This window comes from Ammospiza caudacuta, chromosome 3 (genome assembly GCF_027887145.1).
Source record: "Ammospiza caudacuta isolate bAmmCau1 chromosome 3, bAmmCau1.pri, whole genome shotgun sequence".
Lineage (NCBI taxonomy): Eukaryota > Metazoa > Chordata > Aves > Passeriformes > Passerellidae > Ammospiza > Ammospiza caudacuta.
In genome coordinates this window covers 55,901,701-55,925,380 of record NC_080595.1, presented here as the reverse complement: position 1 = coordinate 55,925,380, position 23,680 = coordinate 55,901,701, and the positions used below count along the sequence as shown (strand labels likewise).

Here is a 23,680-nt window from a genome sequence, read left to right as displayed (position 1 = left end):
AAATATAAATGTTGTCCTCAGACTGAGTTCCACAACAAAACTAGAGAAAAGTTTTCTAGACTTTTTTTTTCATAGACTTTCACTTGTAAATATATTACTTGTTCTGACAAAAAGCTTTCCACCAAAAAAATAGTTCCCCCAAGAGAAATACCTTTCAGGGACAATTTCAGCCAAGATGGTTAAAATTTGGCAAGTTTACAAGTGACTTTTATTTTAGTCATCATTCATCCATCATCTTTCTTAAGCATGATGGATTGTGTAATCCTAAAGGGAATGAACACAATCTAGAAGAGTGCTCTCTGGGTACACAGGCCCCCAAGTTATTTATAACATGGTTCATACATCAGAGGCTGGATTTAATGCTCTAAAATGTTTTTGACTTTAAGTACGATGATTCAAAGCTCACAGGAGGTGGAGAACTTTTTGAGATGTGAGAAGACAAATGGAGTTCAAACCTTCTTGGAATACTATAAATTTTCTTAAACCAAATGGAGCCCACCACGTTTTGTGTCACATATATTGCCTTTGGCTAACACTGCCAACCTCAGGGGCTTAATTGAGATCTAAGCTTGGTGTCTATTTTCTTCAGGTGCTGAATATTCACAAATTCACAGATATGAGGGTTGACAACTTTAGGCATGCCTATGCAATACCTCTGCAAGGGAGCCTTCTTTCACTTGGACACCTACCTATGGATTTATCTATGCAATCCTGATCTCTGACAATCCTGTCCTCTTTATATTCTTACTCTATTTTCCATATTGCATATAATGACATGGTATTAGAAGAAAAACCTATCTTGAGCAGGTACAAAACTTGCTGAGAAGGAGGAATCTTTCCATCAATGTCAGTTTTTGAGATCTCAGACATTCAGTATTGAGTGGTGCCATATATACAGCAGACATGAGAAAAGTGTGCTCTAGCAGAATGGGTGCAGCTGTGTGGCATTTTATTATTTTTATTTAACACATTCTTCCCATCAGAACGAGCTCTGGAATTCTGTGAAGGAAAAAATACCCATGAAATAAAATTTAAAAAAAATGGTCTAGACTTAACAGCAGAGTAAAGGTTATGCAAATTCTTCATATGACAAAAAGTCAACAGGATTTGTGCTTCAGGCTTCCTGCCCTAAGCCACAGTTGCTGCTGTTGGAAAGTACAGCCAGATCCCCCAGAACATTCATTGTCCACCACTACTTTCATGTGCTACCACAGCTTTCAGAAGCAGTGACTTTAAGCAGTTCCTAGCTCACTGAACATGAATGAATCCATGCCTTCTTTCCTTTCTGAGTTTTAAAAGCAAGTAACATTGTGCACATCTAATGAGGAATTCAGGAACAGCTGAACATAATATCCTTAATGCAAGGCCTCATGGCCATGGCCATTTGCTTCCAAATTCTACTGGTTTTGTGTGTCCTGTCCTCTCCCTCTGTAGGATCATTAGAAGAGCTCCTTCTCTATCTGGCCACTTATTTCCACTAAATTTCTAGCAATTTCCTTAGCTTTGAAATCTTTGCAACTCTTGATCAGCAAGTTAAAAATAATCTAGCAGATGGACAGACAAAGCCAATACCATTACTGAGTCTTATTTTTGAAGGAAACAAACCAAAAAGCACATTGTTGAACTTGTGCTGTTTCTTATGATAGTGTGTACATAAATATGTTTAAAAAGTACTGTGGAGGCATGTAATGAGTTGCAGGAGATCCGTTTTCCCCAGAATTATTCCAGAGCAGAAACATTGTTAAACAGTATTAAAACTGTGCAGAAATCCCGTTACTAAAAACAACACATTAGCACTATACATACTCAAAGTGCTCTGCTTGTGTTAAAATAAATGACTAAATACACTAATGAAAAAATATGTGATATGAATACCAATACTTGGATTGTAAAGCTACTTTTTAATAAATATTCTCTTGCCAAAAATTATTCACTTTATTTTAGTTCTTGACAATTTTTTTCTGCCTACTAGAGTTACTTCTTGATTGTCTAATAATTAAACAGAATCATTTTAAACTTAAACAATCACTAGTATTTTGCAATTGAATTCCTTATACAAACATGCATATGCTTAACTTCAAACATTTGCTTATGTGCCTTCCTGAAGTAAGACTTAAATGCTTTCCCTTTTAGACACAAACAGCCCAGCCCCCCTAATGAGAACTTACAACTTGAAAATGCAGGATTTGTTATTTTACTATGAAAATAAGAAGGAAAATCCTCATGTAGAAATTATATCATCTACAGTTTTTTCCAGACACTGGAAAACCTGAAAATGTATCATTCAAATGCCATCAATCCATCTAAAATTTCAAGAATCAGCATGAAATAACAGAAATGCAAGGATAATTTAATCTTTATTTAGGTCTTAAAATCTTAACACTGCAAGTAAGATTTCACTGGACTGGTAAAATTATTAACATTACAAATTTAAGGCAGCTGTTACATAGTGTTACATTAATATTTCAGTCAGACTGAACTCTTCTTTAGATACATTCATGCAATTAACTTCTACGCTGTAATTTGAAATATATGGGATTGCTTTGTTTCTTTGTATTAGACCTATCTGGTAAAACTTTTTTCAAACAGTACAGAGAATGGACTCATTGTTTTTCTTGGCAAAAGTAAAAAGATCTAATGACTTAATGGTTAAATGACTTACTTGATTCAAGAAATGCATGTTGAGAATGCCTTGGAGATAAATATACATCTTATATGGGTATGTCACATGCAAGCATGGAGAAATTGAAGTTTGAAACATTAATATTATTTAGCTAAAATCATTTCCCCCCCATAGAAAATCCAAAAATATCCTTGCACTGAGAAGTGGGCCCATGAAACTTCATCCTTCCCAAAAGACTCTTCTCCAAGCCAAACTCTGTTGGGATGAGAAATCTTCCATGCAGCCGTAAACGATTCTCTGTGTTGTCTCTTATGGTTCACTCCGATTTCGGCTTTTCTCTTCCTTCTTCAATACCTGAAAACATATGGAGAGCAGCTTCTAAAAATCTCTCAATAAAAACAACCCAGTGAAGGGTTTGTTTAGAGAGGTTCTTCTAATGCATTCATCTTTCTTTTCCCTTTTTCCGTGTTGTTTCTCCTTAACTTGCTCGCATGTGTTACCTCACCTGCTGTGAAGGAAAAGAGCAGCTGCACACCTGATGGCAGTGGTTGTCCAGTAATGAACTGCACAATCCTCCCTCCCTCACTCCCATTTTCAGATCAGCCTGACCCCCCGCTGCACACCCAGCCTTTGATGGCTGCAGGGGTCTGGGAACACTTAGTTCCTTTACCTGCTCTGCTTACCTACTAGCAAACTAAAATAGATGTTACTATAGCTGAATCTAAGCAAACAACTTGGTTTGAAAGAAAATTTTAATAACTGAGTTTCAGAATTCAATAATTGGAAGCCCCTCTCCATTTCAGCATTGGATTTTTAAGTATTTGCAGGTACATCTCCCTTTTTCAAAAGTACAAGAATGAATAAACAATTACTACTGAGAGGGTGCCTTTCTCTTCTTGTAGTGGCCATTTATTTCAGTAATATCAGGAGGGCTGAGTTGAGTGTACAGCTCCTTAAAGAAATTATTCTAACTGCAGGACTCGTCTCTTTTCTATGCTGGGCTGGGCAGCAGACTGTGTTTTTTCTGGCAATGGAAACATTCAGCTATTTCATATGCCTGTTCCTGGACAATGAATTACTACTGGTATCTGACAAAAGTATTGTTCTTCTGACTAAGCCCTCTCTGCCAGACATCTCAAATACAAATATTTCTTTTGGAGGTTTTCAGGCCTGCTGCATGCTGGAAAAGAAAGACTTATGATAACCAAAGGCAAAAAAGAAGCAATCCTTGAGAATACTGAGAGGAAAATGCAGTCACAAGTAAGATCACCTGCTAGTGCAATATATGCACAGGTGGTAAGTACACCATAAATCACTTTAAAAACATAGTTAATGAATTTCAATATGGGAAACAATAGGATTCATCTGCAGTTAGAAAGCACAACTGCAGAGCTGCCTTGCTGAAAGGAACAACACCGAGACAAATGGGTCTGCATGTTGCCAGCAGCCCAAGTACAATGGCCCTGGGTGTTGCTGGCACACCGGTTTAATGGGAGAGCCACAGTCAAAAGTTTAACAACCAAAACAAGAGACTGGGACCAAAAGATTACAGACAGTTTACAATGTTGTTCCAGAGCCAATCTTATGTCTTCTGCTTTCTCCTAGAAGGAACTTTTCCAATAATTTTAAAAGCTATTTTATTTGCCTTTTTGAAAGCACCTCTTTCCTTTCTTCTGAAGCACTCTACTGCAGATGCATCAAATAGTTTGGCAGGAATGCAGATATCCTCAAAATTGTGGACAGACGCTGGCTTGTACAAAGGGCAAATTTTTCCTTCCCTACCATGTTTGTGGTTTAACTTGGAAAAACTAACTGCAAATCATTTTGTCAGTAGTGAGGTTCTATTTAATGCATCTCCAGAGACAAATAAAAAAACTCCAAACCCAAAACAACCCCTTCTCACCCCAGAAATCTTCTCATGGCAGACTGTTTTGATTTGCGGTCTTACTGCTCAAAAGCCCCTTTTAAGTGTACAGTTTTCACATAATATTTTCCCAGGTCTTGCATGGTGACAGACTGGCACAATTTTACATCTCTGCTGTTTGTGGTGTTCCTGCCATACACTTTGGGTTAAGATTGTGCGAAGTGTTTCAAGCCCAGCAAACGAGCACGTGACCCACACAGCATTTTCTGTTTTGCAAGTGCTTGAGCCACAAAAGACTTGGGATCAATATTCCTTATCTATGTGAAGGAAATGATGGAGAGGACAATAATGCCAGGGTAAACCTTGAAAGATGTTGGGAGAATGAAGAAACTAAGTTAGCTCCTCTAGGGCGGCAGGCTGCAAGAAGCAGGGATTTTGTTATGTATACTTTGGAATAGTGCAGGAGATTTTCCACCATCTACTTATTCATGGACTTGTTAAGAATATGTGATTCTTTACCACAATATTATTCTTCATACAGGACTTAGGTCAAGTGAAATTATTCCTTGCAGCTGCCTTTTTTGGAAACATCTTTCCCGAATTAACTTAAAGACGTTAAATAAATGTGAATTTGACATCCAGCTGAGGACTGAATACCCATCTTGAACACTATGACCAGTGATTGATGGTTCTAGAGCAAAAACAAAAAGGTATTTTACACCTGGATGCTAATATGGGCAAACAGAAAGTAAAACTGCTTTGAGCTTCTAGCATTGGATTCTACCTAGTATTGAAGGACTTGTTAAAGAGAGTTGTGTGTGCCATTAACTACCATGTGAATTTCTTTCCCTCCAGCTGCGATTTGCCACAGCAGCTATTATGAATGTTGTTCACTTATTTCATTCAATTTGATAAATGAAGAACATCTTTCAGAGATAAAAGGAACATACTTTTAATCTTGTGGTTTTTATTTTCCCTTTTCCTCTCCTCAGCAATGGGTGGCCTAGGCAGGATAGATGATGTAGAGTCTGCACAGTTAAGTTTACCCTGCACTAAAGTGATCTTTCATTCCTGTTATTTCACTGGCAAGAACCAGTTCATTTTCTCTGAGTAAATTTATATGGTGAGAAAATGCCTTATACCTGAAAATACTAAAAGACTATATTTTCATTTCTCAGTCTAAGCCTACCATTAATGGCATTCATACAGAATGATACTTTATTCTAGCTGCATTTAATGGGTTCATCAGCTAATAAGTGGGCTGTAAACATCTCAGGTAATTGCCAAGAGCTCTTAAATTAGTACTGTAAGTTATAAAAGAGAATACATATTCATAGCTCATCAGGCTCTCCAGCAGACATTCTGTTCATCCGTCTGTTTTTAAGGGCAGGCAAGCAAGATGTTTCAGTGAAACTTCTGTCATTTTCCTTTGTTTTAGTCAGCTTAAAACATTCTACACTTTCAGAGAAACATACTCAAGTCCTGATGGTGTATGTCATGAGATAATATCCCTAAAACAATACTCACATTTTTGCGTATCCCAGATGTAGTTGTTCAGGACTTCTCCCACCAAGTAGAATATGTTAATTACTACGGTAACGGCGGCAAAAAAGATTATTTTGACACCTGGGCTGAGGTGCTCAAGAAGCGGGTACACCCACACTCCTGTAACGTGGTGAATCCAGCACACCCTGAAACAAAACAAAAATAACAAGCACTGACTCTTACAGCCCTGTTTTATGGAAGTGGCTGGGTCTGTAGGCTTAGCTACTATAACCCAAAAAGCAATTATTTGAAAGGCCTGCAAGTTGCAGGTGAACTGGAGCATGTGGATGACACCCATCCTGAATAGACATCACAAATGATGAAACTATGACTGATTTCCCACATTCTTACTGATTTGCTTTCAATTTATTATGAGCAGTTGGCCTGTTTTCATTTCTGATGTAGGCAGGTATTTCCTTGCTCACTTATATTTCTGAGGAAATCCCTGTTTTGTGCCAAAGATGGAAACTGCAGCAGCCTCTGTTCCAAGAAGGTTCTTTATCCTAAAAGCATTCAGGGTTCTACAGGCTCTCCTACCATCTCTCACTGCTTTCTGCAGTTCTCCTGTTTTCACTTCATACACATTTGCGTTTTTCTTTTGCTTTTCCTCACTACACATGGTAATCAGTTTTTGGGTTTGCCAGAAGCATATGGTTTAGATTCTCTTGTAGAGAATAATTTCTTCAGCAAGTGTGTTTTAGATTGGCCCTCCTTTTCTTTCAGCTACCTGCTAAAATTTGGAATCTAGTAATTTTTCTCTAGGTAAGATAAATATATTTTTTAAAGACCAAACAAAACCACACCTCAAAAGTAGTGCCCAGCCCCACAGCTAATATACAGTAAAGGAAAAGGATTGATGGTGGTTTGCTGGTGACACAGCGATTTTCAGCATTCATACAGAGGACATTGTCAGTACACTAACTCAAGAGACAGACTATCAGCTTTACTGCAGTGCAACCTGAAGAAGCACTCCAGGTGTGTGGTTTTGCTGTGTGTGGCTGCATTGGACACCTGCATCCTCTGATGAGATTGCTTTTGTGTTGAGATCTGATGCAGTGAGTGGTGAAGTCAGAGGGAGCAGAGAGAGCCCATACATTCCAGTAGGTGGAAGTTAAGAAAAGCAAATACTGGCAAACAACTGAGCAAACATCTCAGAGGCTAACTGAGTAAAGCGCTCAGTGAAGGCAAGCTGGGGCTTTGCTGGGCTCTCTTCAAGAATGTAAATCTTTTCATTTCTGACCTGAATATTTGAGTGAAAAGCTCACAGTGAAGCACAGCTAGAGTGACTGCACAGACTGTTATACATGGGGATTTCCATGGTTTGATTCACTTGCTGATGTTTCTATTTGCTTACGGAAGATTTTTGATCACTAGATCAACAGTCAAAGGCTCCTAAAGGGCAGAGATAGAGAAGTCCACAGAAAACTGTTACCATAAAGTTCTGTCACACAGGGAGTACAGAATCCCTGTTTAACAATCACCCTGGAAATGTGCATGGTTGTCATAGCTTCTCTCCTCCTTGGAAAAGCTTTTATTACAGCCCACCCCTTAACAGTTGGACACTTCACTTGGGAAACTACATGTGTCAGTAAATTAATCTGCATGATCTAAATGCAATTAAACCCCCTCTCTCCAAATCAGCTCACATATGGGAAATTATCTCTGTACTTTACAGCTATTTTCCCCAGTATTCTTCTGTGATAGAATTAACCTGACAAGATAAAATTATCTATGAAAAAATGAAGGGTTCCTGCGTAACCCATGGTAACAGGGGACACCTTGTTCCTTTTGATGAAAGAAAAAGATGAGACAGTTGGGTAGAAGGTAGTGGGATGTCCCCTGCTACCAGGTCCGCTTAGCAGGGAATGTCTATTATCGCCTAACAATTTTCAGTTTCATTTACTTTTTTCAGTTTTCATTTGTTTTTTTTTTTCTAATGATCACTCTTTGAAAAACAAGCTCTAAGGAAAAAGACTGAAAAAGAGCCAGTCTCTTTCTGCACTTATTCTCTCTGGTGTGATGAAACTTCTAGGATTATAAAGTACCTTTACAGAGGGACTTCTCAAGGGACCTTCTAAACAGCATCTACGTAGCCAGCTTCATGAACCAAGTAGAAGTGGCTTTTACTAGATCACATTTATGCTAGAAAGAGGAAGCATTTTCTAAATCCAACCAATGAGTCAGTGATGAGCTCCTGCATGTCAGCAATACCTGGTTAGTTCAGGCTTTGCAGACAGCTCCCATACTCTGCTCCCTGCTGCCCAGCTCAGGAGCCCACTCCCTGCATGGTGATGCTGCTCGTGCCCTCAGTGTAGCTGTTGTTTGCCTGTCCTCGGAGTGGTCACACTGCCAGAACTACTTTGAGCACAAGAGGGACCACTCTGGAGACAACAGTCACAAACCCACCTGATCCTTCTAAAAATGAGCCACAGCACGCTGCTGGCTATGCTGGGGTGGAGTAATATTAGCCCTCTCTCACTGAGCAGTGACACACTGACTGCTCCAGCATTGTCTGCACTACAAACGAGAGCAGCAAAGGGACAACTGCTGCCATGGAAACCTCACCTGGTGGCCTTTCTTAGTGGGTTTGCTCCTGCTGAAATACAGGCATTCTCGAGGCTGCGCTATAAAGGGCTGATCAACCATTTGCATAAAGCTTCCACACCAGAGTGCTGATTGCCAACATTAATGAATGCCTTCAGTGCTGCCACTCCAGCAGCCTTTACTCCTATCCAACCTCATTATTAGTTAAGCACAGGGAAGCATGCATTAAGATTTACTTAGGAGTGCAAAAACTAGATCAAATTGAAGACTTTGTTATTGAACAGGTGTAAAAAATGTGTCGTTTAGATAGAAATAAACTGAGGAGAAAAAGGAAAAGGAGAAAAAGAGAAGTAAAACTGGACTGGCTACTCTGAGAAGATAAAATTAACCTGAACCTCCCTCTGATTTGGAACAGTAGCAGCTGTATGTAGACATAACTGTGTATTTTCAAAGATGAATGTGTTACAGGTCATGGAGTTCATCTAGCCATTTGTTAGCAACAGTAAAAAAAGAAGGAATGAAAATATTCGCATATTGTATTTAAATTAAAATGTCTGTTAAAAAAAAAGTCGTTGTTTTTAAAAATTTTCAACCAGTTGGTGTAGAAATCAGAAAAAGCTATTTGAAAATGCACAGTATTGCTTTTTTTTTAACAAATCTGTCAAAAAAATGTGGCTTTGTATCTAGTTTTCATTTCTCCTATACTACAGTAGATGTTGTATATCTCTCCTATCAAAGTAATCAGGAGAAAATGAAAACTATTCAGGGAACATCCATTTACATTTATTCTTTGCATATAGATCTTTTGTTAATGAGGAAAACTAAGCACAAAAATTTGTTGGAACCTTGTGGTTTATGTTTAGTCTGTCAGTTTAAATGATACAGCTGTAGCAACACCACGTGTAAGACCTTAGGCCTTAGGCAGAATCAAGCTCAACAAGTGAATATAATGGCAGATAATAACCATGACACCTCAGTAATTTTTTAATGGGAGATGTTGCAGAAGATGGTTGCTCCTTCATGGTGGCTGCTCTCAGCTATCATAGCTCAGCAGTACTTTGTGGTCTGGACTCTCAGAGTCTCCTCCACCCATTTCCTGCCCAGGCTGGATTCCCTCACATAATCTGTCATCATCAACAGCCAGCACTATAAGTTCTGGAAAAAGGGGCTGCTAGATGAGGGGCTATGTAACGTCTCAAGAGCAGCAAATTAAAGGACACAGAATAATAATGCATGACATAAAATGGGTGAAGAGCTTCCAATTTTCTTCCTTATGACAGAAGAATCACCTCAATGCAACTCAGAGACAAGAAATTCAAAGCTGATAATGGAAATATCTTTCTGAATGATGCCTAATCAATCTCTGGAATGCTCTACCCTACCTTTCAGTGACAGATCACTGAAATAGAGATATTCAAAGAAGTTTTGAAATATGAAAGTCTGGAAACCTATTTAGTCCACTCTTCTCTAGGCTCTATCACGCATTTCTAGCCAGTTTCTGAAATCAGGAGATTGTACAAGCAATAAGAATGTGCACGATTATGCCTAAGTTTAAAAGAGTACAAGGTATATAAACCACCAAGACCAAAAGATCTAAGCACCTACATTTTGACATAAGTTTTGGAAGAAAACTCCCCCTTGAAGGCTGGTTGTTTCATAATGGTCTGCTAAGCTCTCCTGAAGCATCTGACATTAGCTCTACCTGGAGCGTGGGTACATGACAACTCTCATCTACGAACAGCAGTTCCTTTCTGGTTACTTGCAGCAGCAAATCCTCTCCCAGATCTTCAGTACTCTTCATATTTCCAGTGGCTGGCACAAAGGAAGGCTGAATCCTTGGTTCCAGACAAATCGTAGATGAGTTCCTAGTGGCTACTCTTTAGCAAACAGAACATGGGCATTTTCTATGCCTTTATTTCATGATCTTTTCCAGCATCACTCTCTTTCTTTTCCACCAAGAGTGATAACTTTACCCAGAGCTATTAAAATATGGAATGGCTTCCAAACAAGGTGATGGGCTTACAGCAGCTGAGACATTCAAAACAAACAAACAAATAGTTTGTGGTTGTAGTGCAGGTCCAATCTTGTGCTTTCAGGGACAGGAGCACAATGACCCACACTAAACTTGTTCTGCTTTTGGTTTCTAATACTGGCTGATGTGAGACACATCTTCAAAATTCCCCCTAAAAAAACACAGGAGAGTTTGTTCTGCATCGAATCAGATTTCTTAAGATCTCAGCTATATTAAAATGCTGGGCTTTTATATTAACAGCCAGCCAGACCTAATACACCTACACCAGGAATGTACATAGTTTAGGAATTTTAAAGACTAAAAAGAAAATTCAATAAACATTCATCATTTAGAAAATAACAGCAATCATCCCCTCTTGTTCCATTTTCTTATTGCTGGATTCTTCTCCATTCATCTGAGTGGAGAACAATACGTGGGTCACAGGACTGTGCTACTGGTGTGGAGTGGCTTATGTAACAAGACCTGAGAAACTGCAGCTGCAAATAATGTCACATCCAGAATGTACTCAGCATGACATGGTGCTGGCATCCTCTGGGAGGAACAAAGCTTAGCAGAAATTTGTGTTTATGTACAGGTAGCTACAATGACAGAAATTTAGCAGATTCACAGCAAAGCGCTGTCATCTCTGGAAGTCATCTATTTTGATAAATAATTTTTAATTTTAAATATAGTAATGGTTGCTATGCCTTCTTGAGCTATATTTGAAGGAGCTGCACAAAGAAGTGAGAACAGATTACCCATGCATGTCATCTGTGATTGTGCTGTTGCTTTGACTGAAACATTTGAGGATGTGGAGGTGGAGGCAAGCCAGAAAGTAACAGTCCAAAATGGCTATGTGAGACCTAACAGGCTGGGGATCCATACAGCCTTCTCTTGCTGAAAGCAATTCTGCCCTCCTATCCACCTTCTGGGTCAGGTACAAGGGATGCTAATCTTCCCCTGGCCTATTTCTGCTGCTTCTGTTTCTTCCTACTCTTTCCTCTTTGGAGCAGCTCTGTGTTGTCTCATCTATCATCCACTTCTACATCAGCCTTCCACTCTGGTTTCAAAGCCTGTTTCTCTCTCCCTCTCCCAGCATTCCCCACTTAGTTCCACGATTTCAGCTTTGAAGCTGCCGACCTGTGAGCTTATCCACTTCTCTTTTAACCCATGATTTTAGTTCATTTCTTTTACTTGCCTCCAGGACATTTTACTTTTTTTTTTTTTCTCTAACCATGGACTCCTCTGATCTTTATAGAACTTTTATCCCCAGTGCTCACTTCCAAAAGCATGCATGATGCCCTTCCTACATACAAACCCTCAGCACAGCTTAGCTAAGACATATCGTGTCTCTCCCGCTCGATTGCCTCCACCAACCTCAAAAATCCTTCTGGTTTCTCATTCCTGTCCTTCTTTATCAACATGACTGTCAATTCTCACCAAGCTTCACACTCTAACCCACCACCCCTCTCTTCTGAATGTCAAGGTTTGTCCTAGCAGTCTGTGCCAACATCTGCTCTTTCTGATCTTCCTCTCCTTCTATGGAGAATCGCTAGTGGAAATCCTACAGCAAGCCTGATAGAATCAATCTCAAATTCATTCCAAATCCTCAGTGTACATTCCTTTCTTAAATTTGTTCAAGAAGAATTCATCTAATTACCCTATCTAAATGCTTTCCCTCAGTGAATCTAAGGAACTCTCCTAAAGTCACTTCAAGAGAAACTTTATTTTCAAATCAAAGTTTAAAAGCTCTTTAAATAGATTTATAAAAGAATGAAAGAGTGAATCAAGTCCAAGCTTGGCACATGTGGAGGCAGCTCCTAGTAGATCTGAGGTAGTTATAAGAGAGCAGATCAAGTCTTTTGCTCCCAAACATGCAGCCCAGCACGACTACAGCAGTGGAGTCAGATTCTTAGGGTCTGTTTTTTTTGCATCCTGAAGTGCTCAAAAGTAGAGGGAAAAGGAAAACCATTTAAAATAAACGTATTTGTCTCAGTTTATTTTAGGGACATATTAGGCTCTGATATTAGTTACCATGATGTCATTCTTGTTACAAGGAGCAACACATTTTTGGCTCTTTTCTGTTCCTTGACAACTAACTCCATACACTCATTGGCAGAATTTTCTGGTAGTACTGGCAAATGCTCTGGTTTTCTTAGCACTGTCTAGATTTAACAATTCAATACAAACTGTGGCCTTTTCAAGCCATGCTAAATAAAGCCAATAGGCTTTTCCCATCTTATCCCATGGCCTCGGTCCTGAAAGTCCATGTATGGTCCGCAGCATGCAATGCAAGTCTGTGGATGTTCTGCCTGGGCACTGTTGCTTGTGAGCTCCCTCTCACAGAGAGTGCATAAGCTAAGTGTGCCCACTCAAAAACTCTTTGACTGAAGGGAGAGAATGCAAGAAAAAAAAAAAAAAAAGCTTTTACTCTTCAAGAAAGGATGTTTCTCAGAAAACAAGTCTGAATCATGCTCAGGAGATATCAAGTTATGTAGCTATGTTCTTCCAATTTCAGTGATGCTATTCAGAATTGTTTGCCAGTTTTCTTATTTACCAATTATACATTAAAAAGCACTTGCTATTCCACCACCTCTTTCATACATGACAGATTCAGTAACATACAAAATAAAACAAGCTTTCCTCTAACTTGGAGTTGAGAAAAGCATTCACAGAATCAAACCTAAACGACATCCTCCTGTATATTCCTTTCCTGTAAAAAGTGCAACACAATACATAAAACATGTAGGATGGTAAGAAAGTTTCAGCTGAGATGGGAAGAGAATTCAAAATTCAAGAACAAAACATAGAGAACATCTGATTAGCAACTGTCTTCACTTTATTCTGAGAGATGCAGTGAAAACACTTCTGCTTAGGGAAAAATGGAATAGGCAAAAGAACAAATTCTCAAGCAGCAGATCCCTAAATTCTAGTTACAAATACATAAACCACAAACTAAGGCTCAGAACGGGACCCATGGTCAACCCTAGGTACAAAGGAAGGAAGTTCCACCAGACTGTATGGAACTAGGTCATGTGCAGGTATAGTCTCATTTTAATATGCTGTGCTAACCTTGAGGGTGCTGCCAACAAGGACAACAAATTTGAATTCAGCAATTCCAAGCCCTCTGAGTGATTAAGGTCCCTACTGTAATGTGGTCACTTGGCAACAGGAAGACAGTGGACTTCAGCTGTGAAAAGAAGCCACACTCTGAAGAGAGGGATGACTAACTCCTCACTTTTCATACTTTCTGGTAGATTTTTCCAACCTGTGAATACGATAAATCATATTGATGTAATGGGACCAAGATTTGGCTTGCAGCCTCAAGCACATCTTGTATAGAGTCTTCAATAGCACCTGCAGGCTGAAGATATGCAGAACTTTCAAGTGATGGCACAGTGTAGCTTTTGTCTGCCTCCACTAACCTGCAAAGGCCTCCTTCCATAACAGTAGAAGGAGAAATGGGTTGTATGTGCATAATTTAGCAGGATGAACTTTTAAGAATGTCTCATCTCATTTAAAGAGAAATCACAACTTGGAAGAAGGCGAATCAATTCAGAGTAGCCCTATTTGTTTTGGAAATAATACATGTGTAGGCAAAACCAATAAACAGCAAAACCAAAGGGAGATAACCATAGTCTGTGCCTGGGTAATTATTAATGCAGTAATTATTTAATGCAGAATCTGCTTCTCCTGCTTTACTTGTCTACTATATTCTTTAACCTTGTAGCTGCAGGATACAGATGCACTGTAGTAGGCAGGATCAAACTACATGAGCATCACACTGATACTGTAACAGATTCTTAAAAGATTTTAAGACACATCTGGTTTTGTTTCGCTTGTAAAACTTGGTTGTTTCAATTTTAAATTCTTATTAAATACTATTGCATGTGTCTACTTAGATGATTTTAGGAGTTGCCAGAGGAGGTCACGCCATAGGTACCTGCCAATATGTCTCCAGGCATCATTAGAGGAAGGTCGAGAATTATCACATTTAAGCATTACTGTATATGGGTAAAGAACATAATTACTTTTTCCTGAGGGAATAATCATATGCCTTTTTGCATGAGGCGGCCCTTATCTTACAATTACAAATATTATTCTTTTTTAAGAAGGGTATGTATGTTTACAAAAGCAAATGGCAGAATGTATGTGGCTCTTGCCCTGGGACACAACATCCTACTTCAGCTGGATTAATAGCATGGTGTGATTACTGAGTATGTGTGGATATGTATGAATAATGACCTCTCTTGGCTGGATCCAAGGGACAACTTGCAAAGTTGAAGCAGTGTTATAGTACTGCCTTGAGACCATGTTACTCTCACATTAGTTTCATCTCTCTTGGTTGGACCTTCTTAGCTAAGAGAAGGATGTTGTGAAGTGAAAACAAAGAGTATGAACTGGGGGTCATGAAATGCAGAAAGAATAAGGAATAGATAGCATCAAAGGAGAAACAGAAATAAAACAAAGTTTTAGTGAAAAATAAATACCAGGATGACCAAAGTATATTAACTCTGCCATGCAAGTCAGGTGCTTGATTAGAAACTGCCCAAAGACTTAATTTAATGTTGTGTAAGAAAGATTATTTCTGTTTTAGTTTAATTTCTCACCAACATTTGCATTTCTTAAAACAAACTTTAGAGTGTTTGGATTAGTGACTTATTCTGTAATCAATTTTACAGAAAGAATTTATGAATCAGTAAAGAAAAAAGATAGTGTTCTATCTTTTCTCTTGATGCTTAAATACTGATGCAGGAAATCATTTGCCTAGTCTCAATTTTATTTGATAGAACAAAAACCCCAAGCAATAAAACTAAGGTCCAAGAAAAACATTTAGTTTGAAAAAAGGTTGAAAAATGTACCCTTGGAAAGACCATTGCTTACATGGGATTGTTCAACAAATTCCTGTTGTGTGAGGTTTGGCATATACTTTCTAAAAATATAAGCATCTGGGGAAACCAGACAAAGCCCAGGTCTTGGACCAAACGAGGCATGCAGCGTGAATCTGTTAGCGATTATATCCATAATGAAATATGTGCCCAAATTTAGCAGTACAAAACCCCCAATACAATGTGAAAACACAGCATGTACAGCCCTTACCATAAAATATAGCCAACAGCGAAGGTGCACACTGCAGCCAGTCCACAGCTCCTGCTGGGATACTGATGATGTGTTGTTCTCATCTCGATTAATACAAAGGGCAAAACTGTTGTGTGCTGGAAAAAAACCAAAACAATTGGGAAAATCAGGTGATATAAATGGTTCTCTATATTTTCATTTCAATTCTATAGTAAGAAACTTAATTGCAGGAACCTGAAGACAATTCTTGATGGCATGAAAGGCAAGGTAAAGTAGCTATAAAATTGATCAATAACCCAACCAGTATCATCTCTGTAATGTCCAATTGTTTGAGAGAGCAGAGGAAAACTGAATGACCAGAATGTGCTTTTGTTCAGGAATCCAAGGCAGATACTCAGTGAGTAAAAAGGAAATGTGTCATGAAGGGACACAGGTCCCAACCCCAGTCTGGCCCTGCGGCTGCTCTGTGATCTCTGCCATGTCACTTCAGTTATTGTCACCATTCTAGTTGGAAGGCAACACATCTGGTTTTCAGAGACTAAGTACAAACAATGCCAAGTGAATGAATATAAATGGAGGTATTTAATGCTTCTGAGAATTAGGTTTAAATGTATCTTAATCTGTGGACTTGAAAACAGGGGACATATTTTCAAATGATAGCATCAATACCTCTGTTTCTCCATCTGTAAGACAGAAGCAATTACATTCAGAAAGGTGTTGTGAATCTTAATTTCTCAGTTGCACAAAATTGTTTTAGATTCCTAAATGAATCATATGAAAGGCAAAGCTGTAAAAACCATTTTCAGCCACTTGTCTTTATTTAGCTGTGAAACTCCTTATTTTGTTATTTTCCCATACACATTTCCTATACTGCCCCTTCTGAGAAGGCCTGTTCATCCAATTAATGTCAGCAGCATGAAAAAGTGCATCCAGCCTGCCCCCAACACTCAATGTCTACATTTCAGAGTGCTGGCAAGCATGAAAATATACATAAGTAAAGAACGAACGTGCCAGGAAATAAACCCCATAATTTTTGAATATACAGCTCACTTTAGACCAGCATTAGTAGTGACTCCAGACACATACCCTGCCTTGCCTCCATGGGGCCAAGTTTTTACTGGCATCTAAAGGGAATTACTTCAATTGAGAGGTTATCTCTAGGGTTTGGTAAGACTGACTGTGAACTCTTCTGCCCTCTCCACAAGAAGGCCTGGAGGTGTAAGGATTGCAAGGGCAGCCTAAGTCGTAATGCAAGTTCAGTCCTTCCCCAGGTACTTCACCAACTGGAAAGGAAAGTTGTGGCATACACTGGCCACATTCTGCCATCATGTAGTTCTGGGGGATGCTGGAGGTCAGATTTCTAAGTTTTCAATAATTACAATGTAAACCCAGACTGATATTCACGTGTGTGCAGATAGGAAAGGCATGGAGTAGAAATATCTTTGTGTGGATTACAGGTTCATCTGAGAAGCAACACAGTGGGGTCTAAGCCTTTAAAAACTGCAAAGAAGAATGGTTTGAATGGAAAATGGTAAGATAATGGAAATGCTCCTGCTGAGAGATGTAACCTAATTGAATTGGATACCTGCTCTGATTTTCAAGGCATTGGTAATTAATGACTAGCATTTGGAGAATGTCAGGTAGATAATACAGCAGTTAGGGGAGCTTTCAATTTCTTCATCTTCTAACAACTTGTTCCACCCTGATCCCTTTAAACAGTATAAATCAGCATCAAGGGAATGCAGAGGTGTTTTATAGCAGTGTGGTCTGCTATAAAGGTGCCCACCATTAGATTAGAGGTCTATGAGCTGCAGAGGACCTTCAGAATCCATGATCAGGGACTGACAGCAAAGCAAGCCCTGGAGATTCACCTGCACATCTCGTGTCTGTATGGAAAAGGTCTCCAGGAAAAGGGAGATCAGTGCCTCACTCTGCAGAGCCCCCAAAGCAGAGCAGCTGGAGGCTGTGCAGATGTCTCCTGCCCTGCCCCCATAACTTATTCAGAGAAAAAAAACAGAAGAAAAAAACAACTATTAATACCAAACTCCACCCTTAATACTCCTTGTACAATGTATTCTTGTAATCCAGTCACTCAGTTTTAACTCTGTACTCTCCGGATGATTGTTACAGAGCTTGTGAGCTCAGTTGCTCCATGTAAATGTTTACTGCTTTTGATACTGCTTGTTGATGAGTTCTTCATTGATGATAACAACTCAACAGCTTGCCAATTAAAAAGTAGTTAAAATAATTTCAGCAATCAAGCCTTAATCTCAAATACTTTTCTCCTTTCCCTCCTCCCAATTCTTGTGGTTATATAATAAAATAGATTATTATTTTCCTAAATTCTCACTTCTGCTCTTTTCTAAAGGTAAGAAAAGAGCAGAAGGAAAAGCAGATAATGAGCTGTGCCACTAAAAAGTTTGTGTACAAGATCCCGTTAAAAGTTTAGTGGAATTAGAAGTCTAAGGAGAAAATCAGATATGTAACTTTAATCTCAGTCTGTTAGAGCGAATGTCAGTGATACATGCAAACACTGCAGTTTTACAAATTTGGAGTATGAACTTTGGTTTAAAATGCTTTTGTGGAAGTGCCACTCTAAAATGCTGCTTCAGATCCTTTACCAAACCACAACCAAGATAAAATTTCCTTTCTCTACATTTCAGCTCCTCCAAAAACCTTGATTTAAAAAACATGAAATTCTGTAGCCTGGGATGCCTTCTATCCAACAGTGTCAATAAAAACTCTAGACTGAAGCATAGTGGAGATGGTCAGGGGTCAAATGTGCTTGCAGTGGGATCCATCAGGGCTGGGTATTCTGCAGGGGGCCTAAGATTTCATATCCTCTAATGTTTTTGCCACCTGAATTCTGAATAAATAGGCCAGTGGGAATCTGAGGCTTAGAGAGAAAATAGCATTGATATTTCCCTGACCTGCCTAAAGATCACGCTGTGCCGATCAAACATACCTGACTGGTACCTCTGGGACTGATCCCTTTTACCGACTGGCACACGGGGGGACAAAACCACATTTCTCACCTTGTTTGCCAAAGTATCTCCTGGGGCTCGCTTACTTCAGAGAAGACTGAGGAATGAGGAAGTTCAAACAACAAGGAGATTTAAACAGTAAGGATGATTAGCTGCTCTAACAGCTTTCCAGTAGTTGCCATTTTGCACCATTAAAAGTTTTTAAGAAAAGAACTAATATATAATTAGAGTATAATGACTAGTATAATATTACAATAATAGTAAACTATGCTAGCAATACTAATTAATGTTATATGGATAAGGATTTTTAATATGGACTAAGTAGTTACAAGCAAAACTGTATTTTTACCTGGACATCCTATTCTTCTCCCACTGAGACCAGCTGCCCCTGTGAGATGGTTTTGCCTGTATGACTGTGCTGACACAAGAGATTTGTGCTCAGCACTGTTGTGGCCACACCAGGGAGCACCATTCCCACTGTCCCAGGAAGGCAACCCTTTCTGCACCTGTTGTCTGTGGTGACTGCAGGCTCAGGGTAGTCCCCAGCCCCCAGCATGGCCCAGGCAGCAGTGGGGGAGATATCAAACCATGTAGCATTAGCAGGAGTTGCTAGACTGAGCTTTTTCAGGGCTAGTAACTGCATCTACTTGCAAGAAAATGCACCCTGTCAGCTTCTCCAGTTGTGACTGTGGTGCTATCTGCAAAGTGTCCTCACAGCCACAAATCCTTTTTTCCTCTGGAGCGCCAAGACAGCAACCTCAGACCCATTATTTACTCCTCTCTGAAGGGTAAATAATCTCTCATATGCCAAGACCACTTTGTGGGCTGAAGGGTTGACCATAAGCCCCCTTTACCCGGCCACATCATTGCTCTGCTCAGACCCCTCACTGCCGGTCCCTGCTGCTGAAAAGCCAGCTCTGATAAATCTTTTTGCTAGGAAGTGCTGCTCTGAGCAGAGTAGAAAGCTTCAACTTCCTCTTATTCTGTGTCTACCACATGGCATTGCTTCCCAAGGACCCACCACCAACAAGTGGCGAAGAAATACAGCTTGCTAAATCTCCAACTGCTAGAAAACAGGGAAACTAGCACAATGCACAGAGCCTGGATGAAATGTGCAGGAAGGTTATCATATGGAGAATCTGACCCACAAGACACTCTGGAGACTAACTCCAAAGAAGCAACCTCTGAGTGAAGCTGAATTAGCACACACTATAAAGCAAGCCATCCTAGGATCTTGCAGGTGGAATAATTCCTAGAGCCACTGTCACGGTGTCCTGAGAGAAACTCTGCTCATTAATAACCCTTTAAAAGATATTATGAAAATATGTATCACCCCCCACATGGTATATATGTGCCTAATGACATTTGAGACCAGGAAATCACATTACAAATATGCTCCACAGCTGAAGTGCTGGCTTGGGAAACTGAGCTTTGATGGAGGACTGTGCTTCCTCATTGTAGGTGTGTTCTGCAACAGTTACTTGGAAAAAAAAAATTATGCAAATTAGGTACATTAACAATGAGTTCTGTAATAGTCTTTACACAATTAAGTGCTCATTCTTGAAAGCCTGATTATATATTTTATCTTTCAACCAGTAAGTGCTGCTTTTTTAACACTGGTTTCAACAGTACCTTACTTGGCCTTCTCTCCCTTCTTTAACTGTGTTTTAAATGGAATCTTAAAACTTTTCAAAAGATGCTAAATTGACTGCTTCATGTATTGTATCCTCAGCATAAACAGGGTAGTGATGTCTTCCCAAGTCAAACTACTGATCTGCACCGACTGTCCAGAACTACCTTTATGACAAGGAGCTCAGTGTACAGAGGCATCTCAGATGGCCAAGGTAGCTCACAGAAGTTCTGTAGGAATGGTTAAACTGAGGGTCACAAAAGTTGTGATTATAACAAGGTATAGGACATTTCAGCACAGCAAAATACTGTGCGCCTCTGAGGTCTCCATCATGACATTCAGCCCATGTTCTTAAGAATCAGCAAAAGTCCAGTGACAAGAAAGGAGGCCTTGCAGTTTTGATGTCCACCAACATTTTAACTGATGGACTGGGAGCCTCCTGGGAGTGCTGGTGCGTCCTGCATCAAGGAGACTGCAGAACTTGTGCAGCCCAGGACCTGGAGGGCTACATCTGCCACCCAAAGCTGTGTCCATGTCAAAGCCTCTGCCCTGGCAAGGACAGCTGCTTCAACATCTGCTAGGGAAACTACCCTGTAGCACACTACCTCTGTGCCTGAGACTTATGCTGGTGTAAATTTGGCAGTGCTCCCCTTCTTTGCACCCTTCTGTGCAAACTGATGTGTTTTCTGTCTGCCTCTGCTTTCTTTTAAAATTTGCCTATAAAATACAGTTTCCATCAGCAGGATGTTATCCTTCCCCTTTTTCTTGTGAACTCACAACAACATTATGATGTTAAACAGCTTCTCCATGTCAGAATGAGTGGAACAGTATGTCTGCCACTCTTTCTTCCCTCTCAGGGGTTTGTGCAGCACCTTGAGTTAAAGAAAACAGAAACCAGCAGCAAACTGACCTACGCCTATTCCTCTAAATTTAAAATGAACTAGTGTGTTCATCCTGGGAACCAATACTAATAGGCCTAAAAATCCCTACAGTTGCAGTCAGTGCCATTTATAGAGTAACAGTAGCAATAAAGGCCATTTTTCTGCATGCTCCTAGCAGAGTACCATGGAAAAACCAGATCAGGAACTAGTAAAATAGAGGCATGATTATGATTTACTCCTTGAGAAACTTCTGAGAAAGGAACAGCTGGCAAGAGAGTATATTATGTGTTGTCTGAAGGATGATACCTTCTACCAAGGCAGCCTAATCCATAAAGAGAGCAGCAGGATATCAGAGCTGGGTGCATAATAAACTGGAACCCTTGAGTAAGTCTGAGCCCTTATGAGACTGAAAGTGCTGGTAGCACTTTTCCTCTTACAAATGAGAAATTATGACTATTAAATGAGACATGCTGATGCACAGGATGCACTCCAAGGCAGCCACAGACGGCTCACTAATTGTTATGGTAGGTTGGAGGGAGGAAGAAGTATTATATGATCTAAATGAAGACCAATACCTAATAATGCCACAAAACACACAAGAGCCAAAGATAACCATTTTCAATCAATATGAGAGTGTGGAGTTCTTTGAAAAGAAAATCAACACTTCCTCTTTAATGTTACCCCTTCTTTTCCTTTTTTTCTGTAAAAACCACAGTGAACATGGCATTCCTGACTTAAGAGGATTTCTATCACTTTATCCACACATACCTGACGTTGACAGCTTTGTTCTTGTTTCTTCAGACACATGAAGTACATACTATATATTGAAATAGCAGTGTCAATCTGATCTCACCCTATGACTGTACTGGTGTCAGGGAGGTTATATATAGGTGTTTATCTATAGAATTTCCACAGTGCCAATCACTGAAGCACTTCAGCACCTCAAAAGCATTACTAAACATACCCTCACAGCAGCCCTGATCTGTAGGAGCAGGATATCCTATCCTCATTTTGAAGAAGGGCAAGATGGAGATGGCATGCCTCACTCAAGGTCACATAGGGTAGCTATGGAGGAATGAAGAACCACATCACATTCCTCAGTTCCATTCCTGGGTGTTTGCCTAAGAAGAGCAAACATGTATAGAGAAATAACAAAAAATTTGGTATGAAAGCCAATCTAATCCTTCAAGTTTACAGCTCTGAGACATCTTGGACCTTTCAGCATCTATCAGTTACCCTGATTGACCCCCTGTCCTGGTTCCCCTCTGCTTTTGGAGGCTTCTTCAAGTGCCTCCCTCTGAGCTATCTGTCTCTCTTTCATCTTATCTCCTGCTGCTCCACGCTGCTTTCTTGCAGCTCCCATCTTTAATACTTTAACATGACACACAAAATCTTGGTCACTTGGACTTGAAACAAGAAGAGGGTAGGGACCAGACACAGTACATACAGTATAGCAAAACTGTGTAAAACCAGCGCCATGTTGCCAAATGGAACAGCATTGCTATGTGTTTCATTTTCTTTAACTTTTTAAATTCAACGTAACTACTTTTAACGCTTTTCATGTATGCAGATATCATTAAACACATGCCAAGTGCAATGTCACATAAATCAACTCTCTCCTTTTGCTGGGATCCCTTAGCCAGGCTTTCTTGTTCATTCTGTGCCATGCCCAAACTTCCCAGTCTGCTCCTGCCAGCAGGCACTGCTTGACCCTTAGCAGGCTTTTAAAATACAAGACAATCAGCAAAGACCAGACCATCTCCTGGTTCTGTGCACTCAGCCACAGCTGAGCAAACCCTACAGACCCTAATTTACTTTCAACCCCAAGTCCTTATTTTTGTCATGAAATCCTTAGAGAAAACATGCTACTAACAACTTGGAATATAAATACAGAAATATCCTGCGCAAGGAGCACTCATTAATCACAGTGCTATGCAAAGTAATTTTTCTACATATTTTTCTCACTTTATTTGCCAGTTGAATCACCTGCTCTAGAATTTCTTAAGCTACTATTTGCAAAAAGGTTTATCTAGGCAAAGAAATATATTGTTGTCTCTTAAAATTGTCCTTAAAATTAAACACACACACACTTGGACTTTTACAGAGGTTACCAAGATTTAATTTGCATGAATGAATAATTGACTGTTTTTGCAGATCATGCTGAAAAAGTGCTTGTAAAATCATTGAGCCTCATGTATTCCTAGCAAAAAAAATCACTAAAGAGAGCTTTTTTTTTAAAAATATGTATTTTACCAATGGTTTAAATGAGATTACTCATATGGAAAATAGTATTCCTCTCCCTGAAAAGTGAACTCTTTCCATACTTGAAGGAGAGAAGGGAGAAAATAATTTGTATCAGTATGTTTTCTAAATCTCTTTAACTAACTTGAAAAGTTTATCAGTACATAAAATACTTTATGTTAAATTCTAACATCTGGCAATCTCCCAGGACTAGTAGTAAGGCTTTCACAGAGGGATATTTTTGGCTTCATGATAGCCAAAGTATCCTTTTTCCAACC

General features: G+C 39.5%; 1 protein-coding gene across 1 annotated transcript in view; it reads right to left on the bottom strand.

The window, feature by feature from the left end:
• Nucleotides 1-2,338: 2,338 nt before the first annotated feature.
• Nucleotides 2,339-23,680, bottom strand: part of AIG1 (androgen induced 1) — a 123,197-nt gene continuing 101,855 nt past the window's right edge. The window contains exons 4-6 of the mRNA XM_058801696.1: nucleotides 15,688-15,803; nucleotides 6,015-6,178; nucleotides 2,339-2,977 (exon numbers count right to left, since the gene is read on the bottom strand). Coding sequence (XP_058657679.1) covers nucleotides 2,940-2,977; nucleotides 6,015-6,178; nucleotides 15,688-15,803 — 318 coding nt within the window. The 3' untranslated portion in view covers nucleotides 2,339-2,939. The remainder of the gene's footprint in view (nucleotides 2,978-6,014; nucleotides 6,179-15,687; nucleotides 15,804-23,680) is intronic.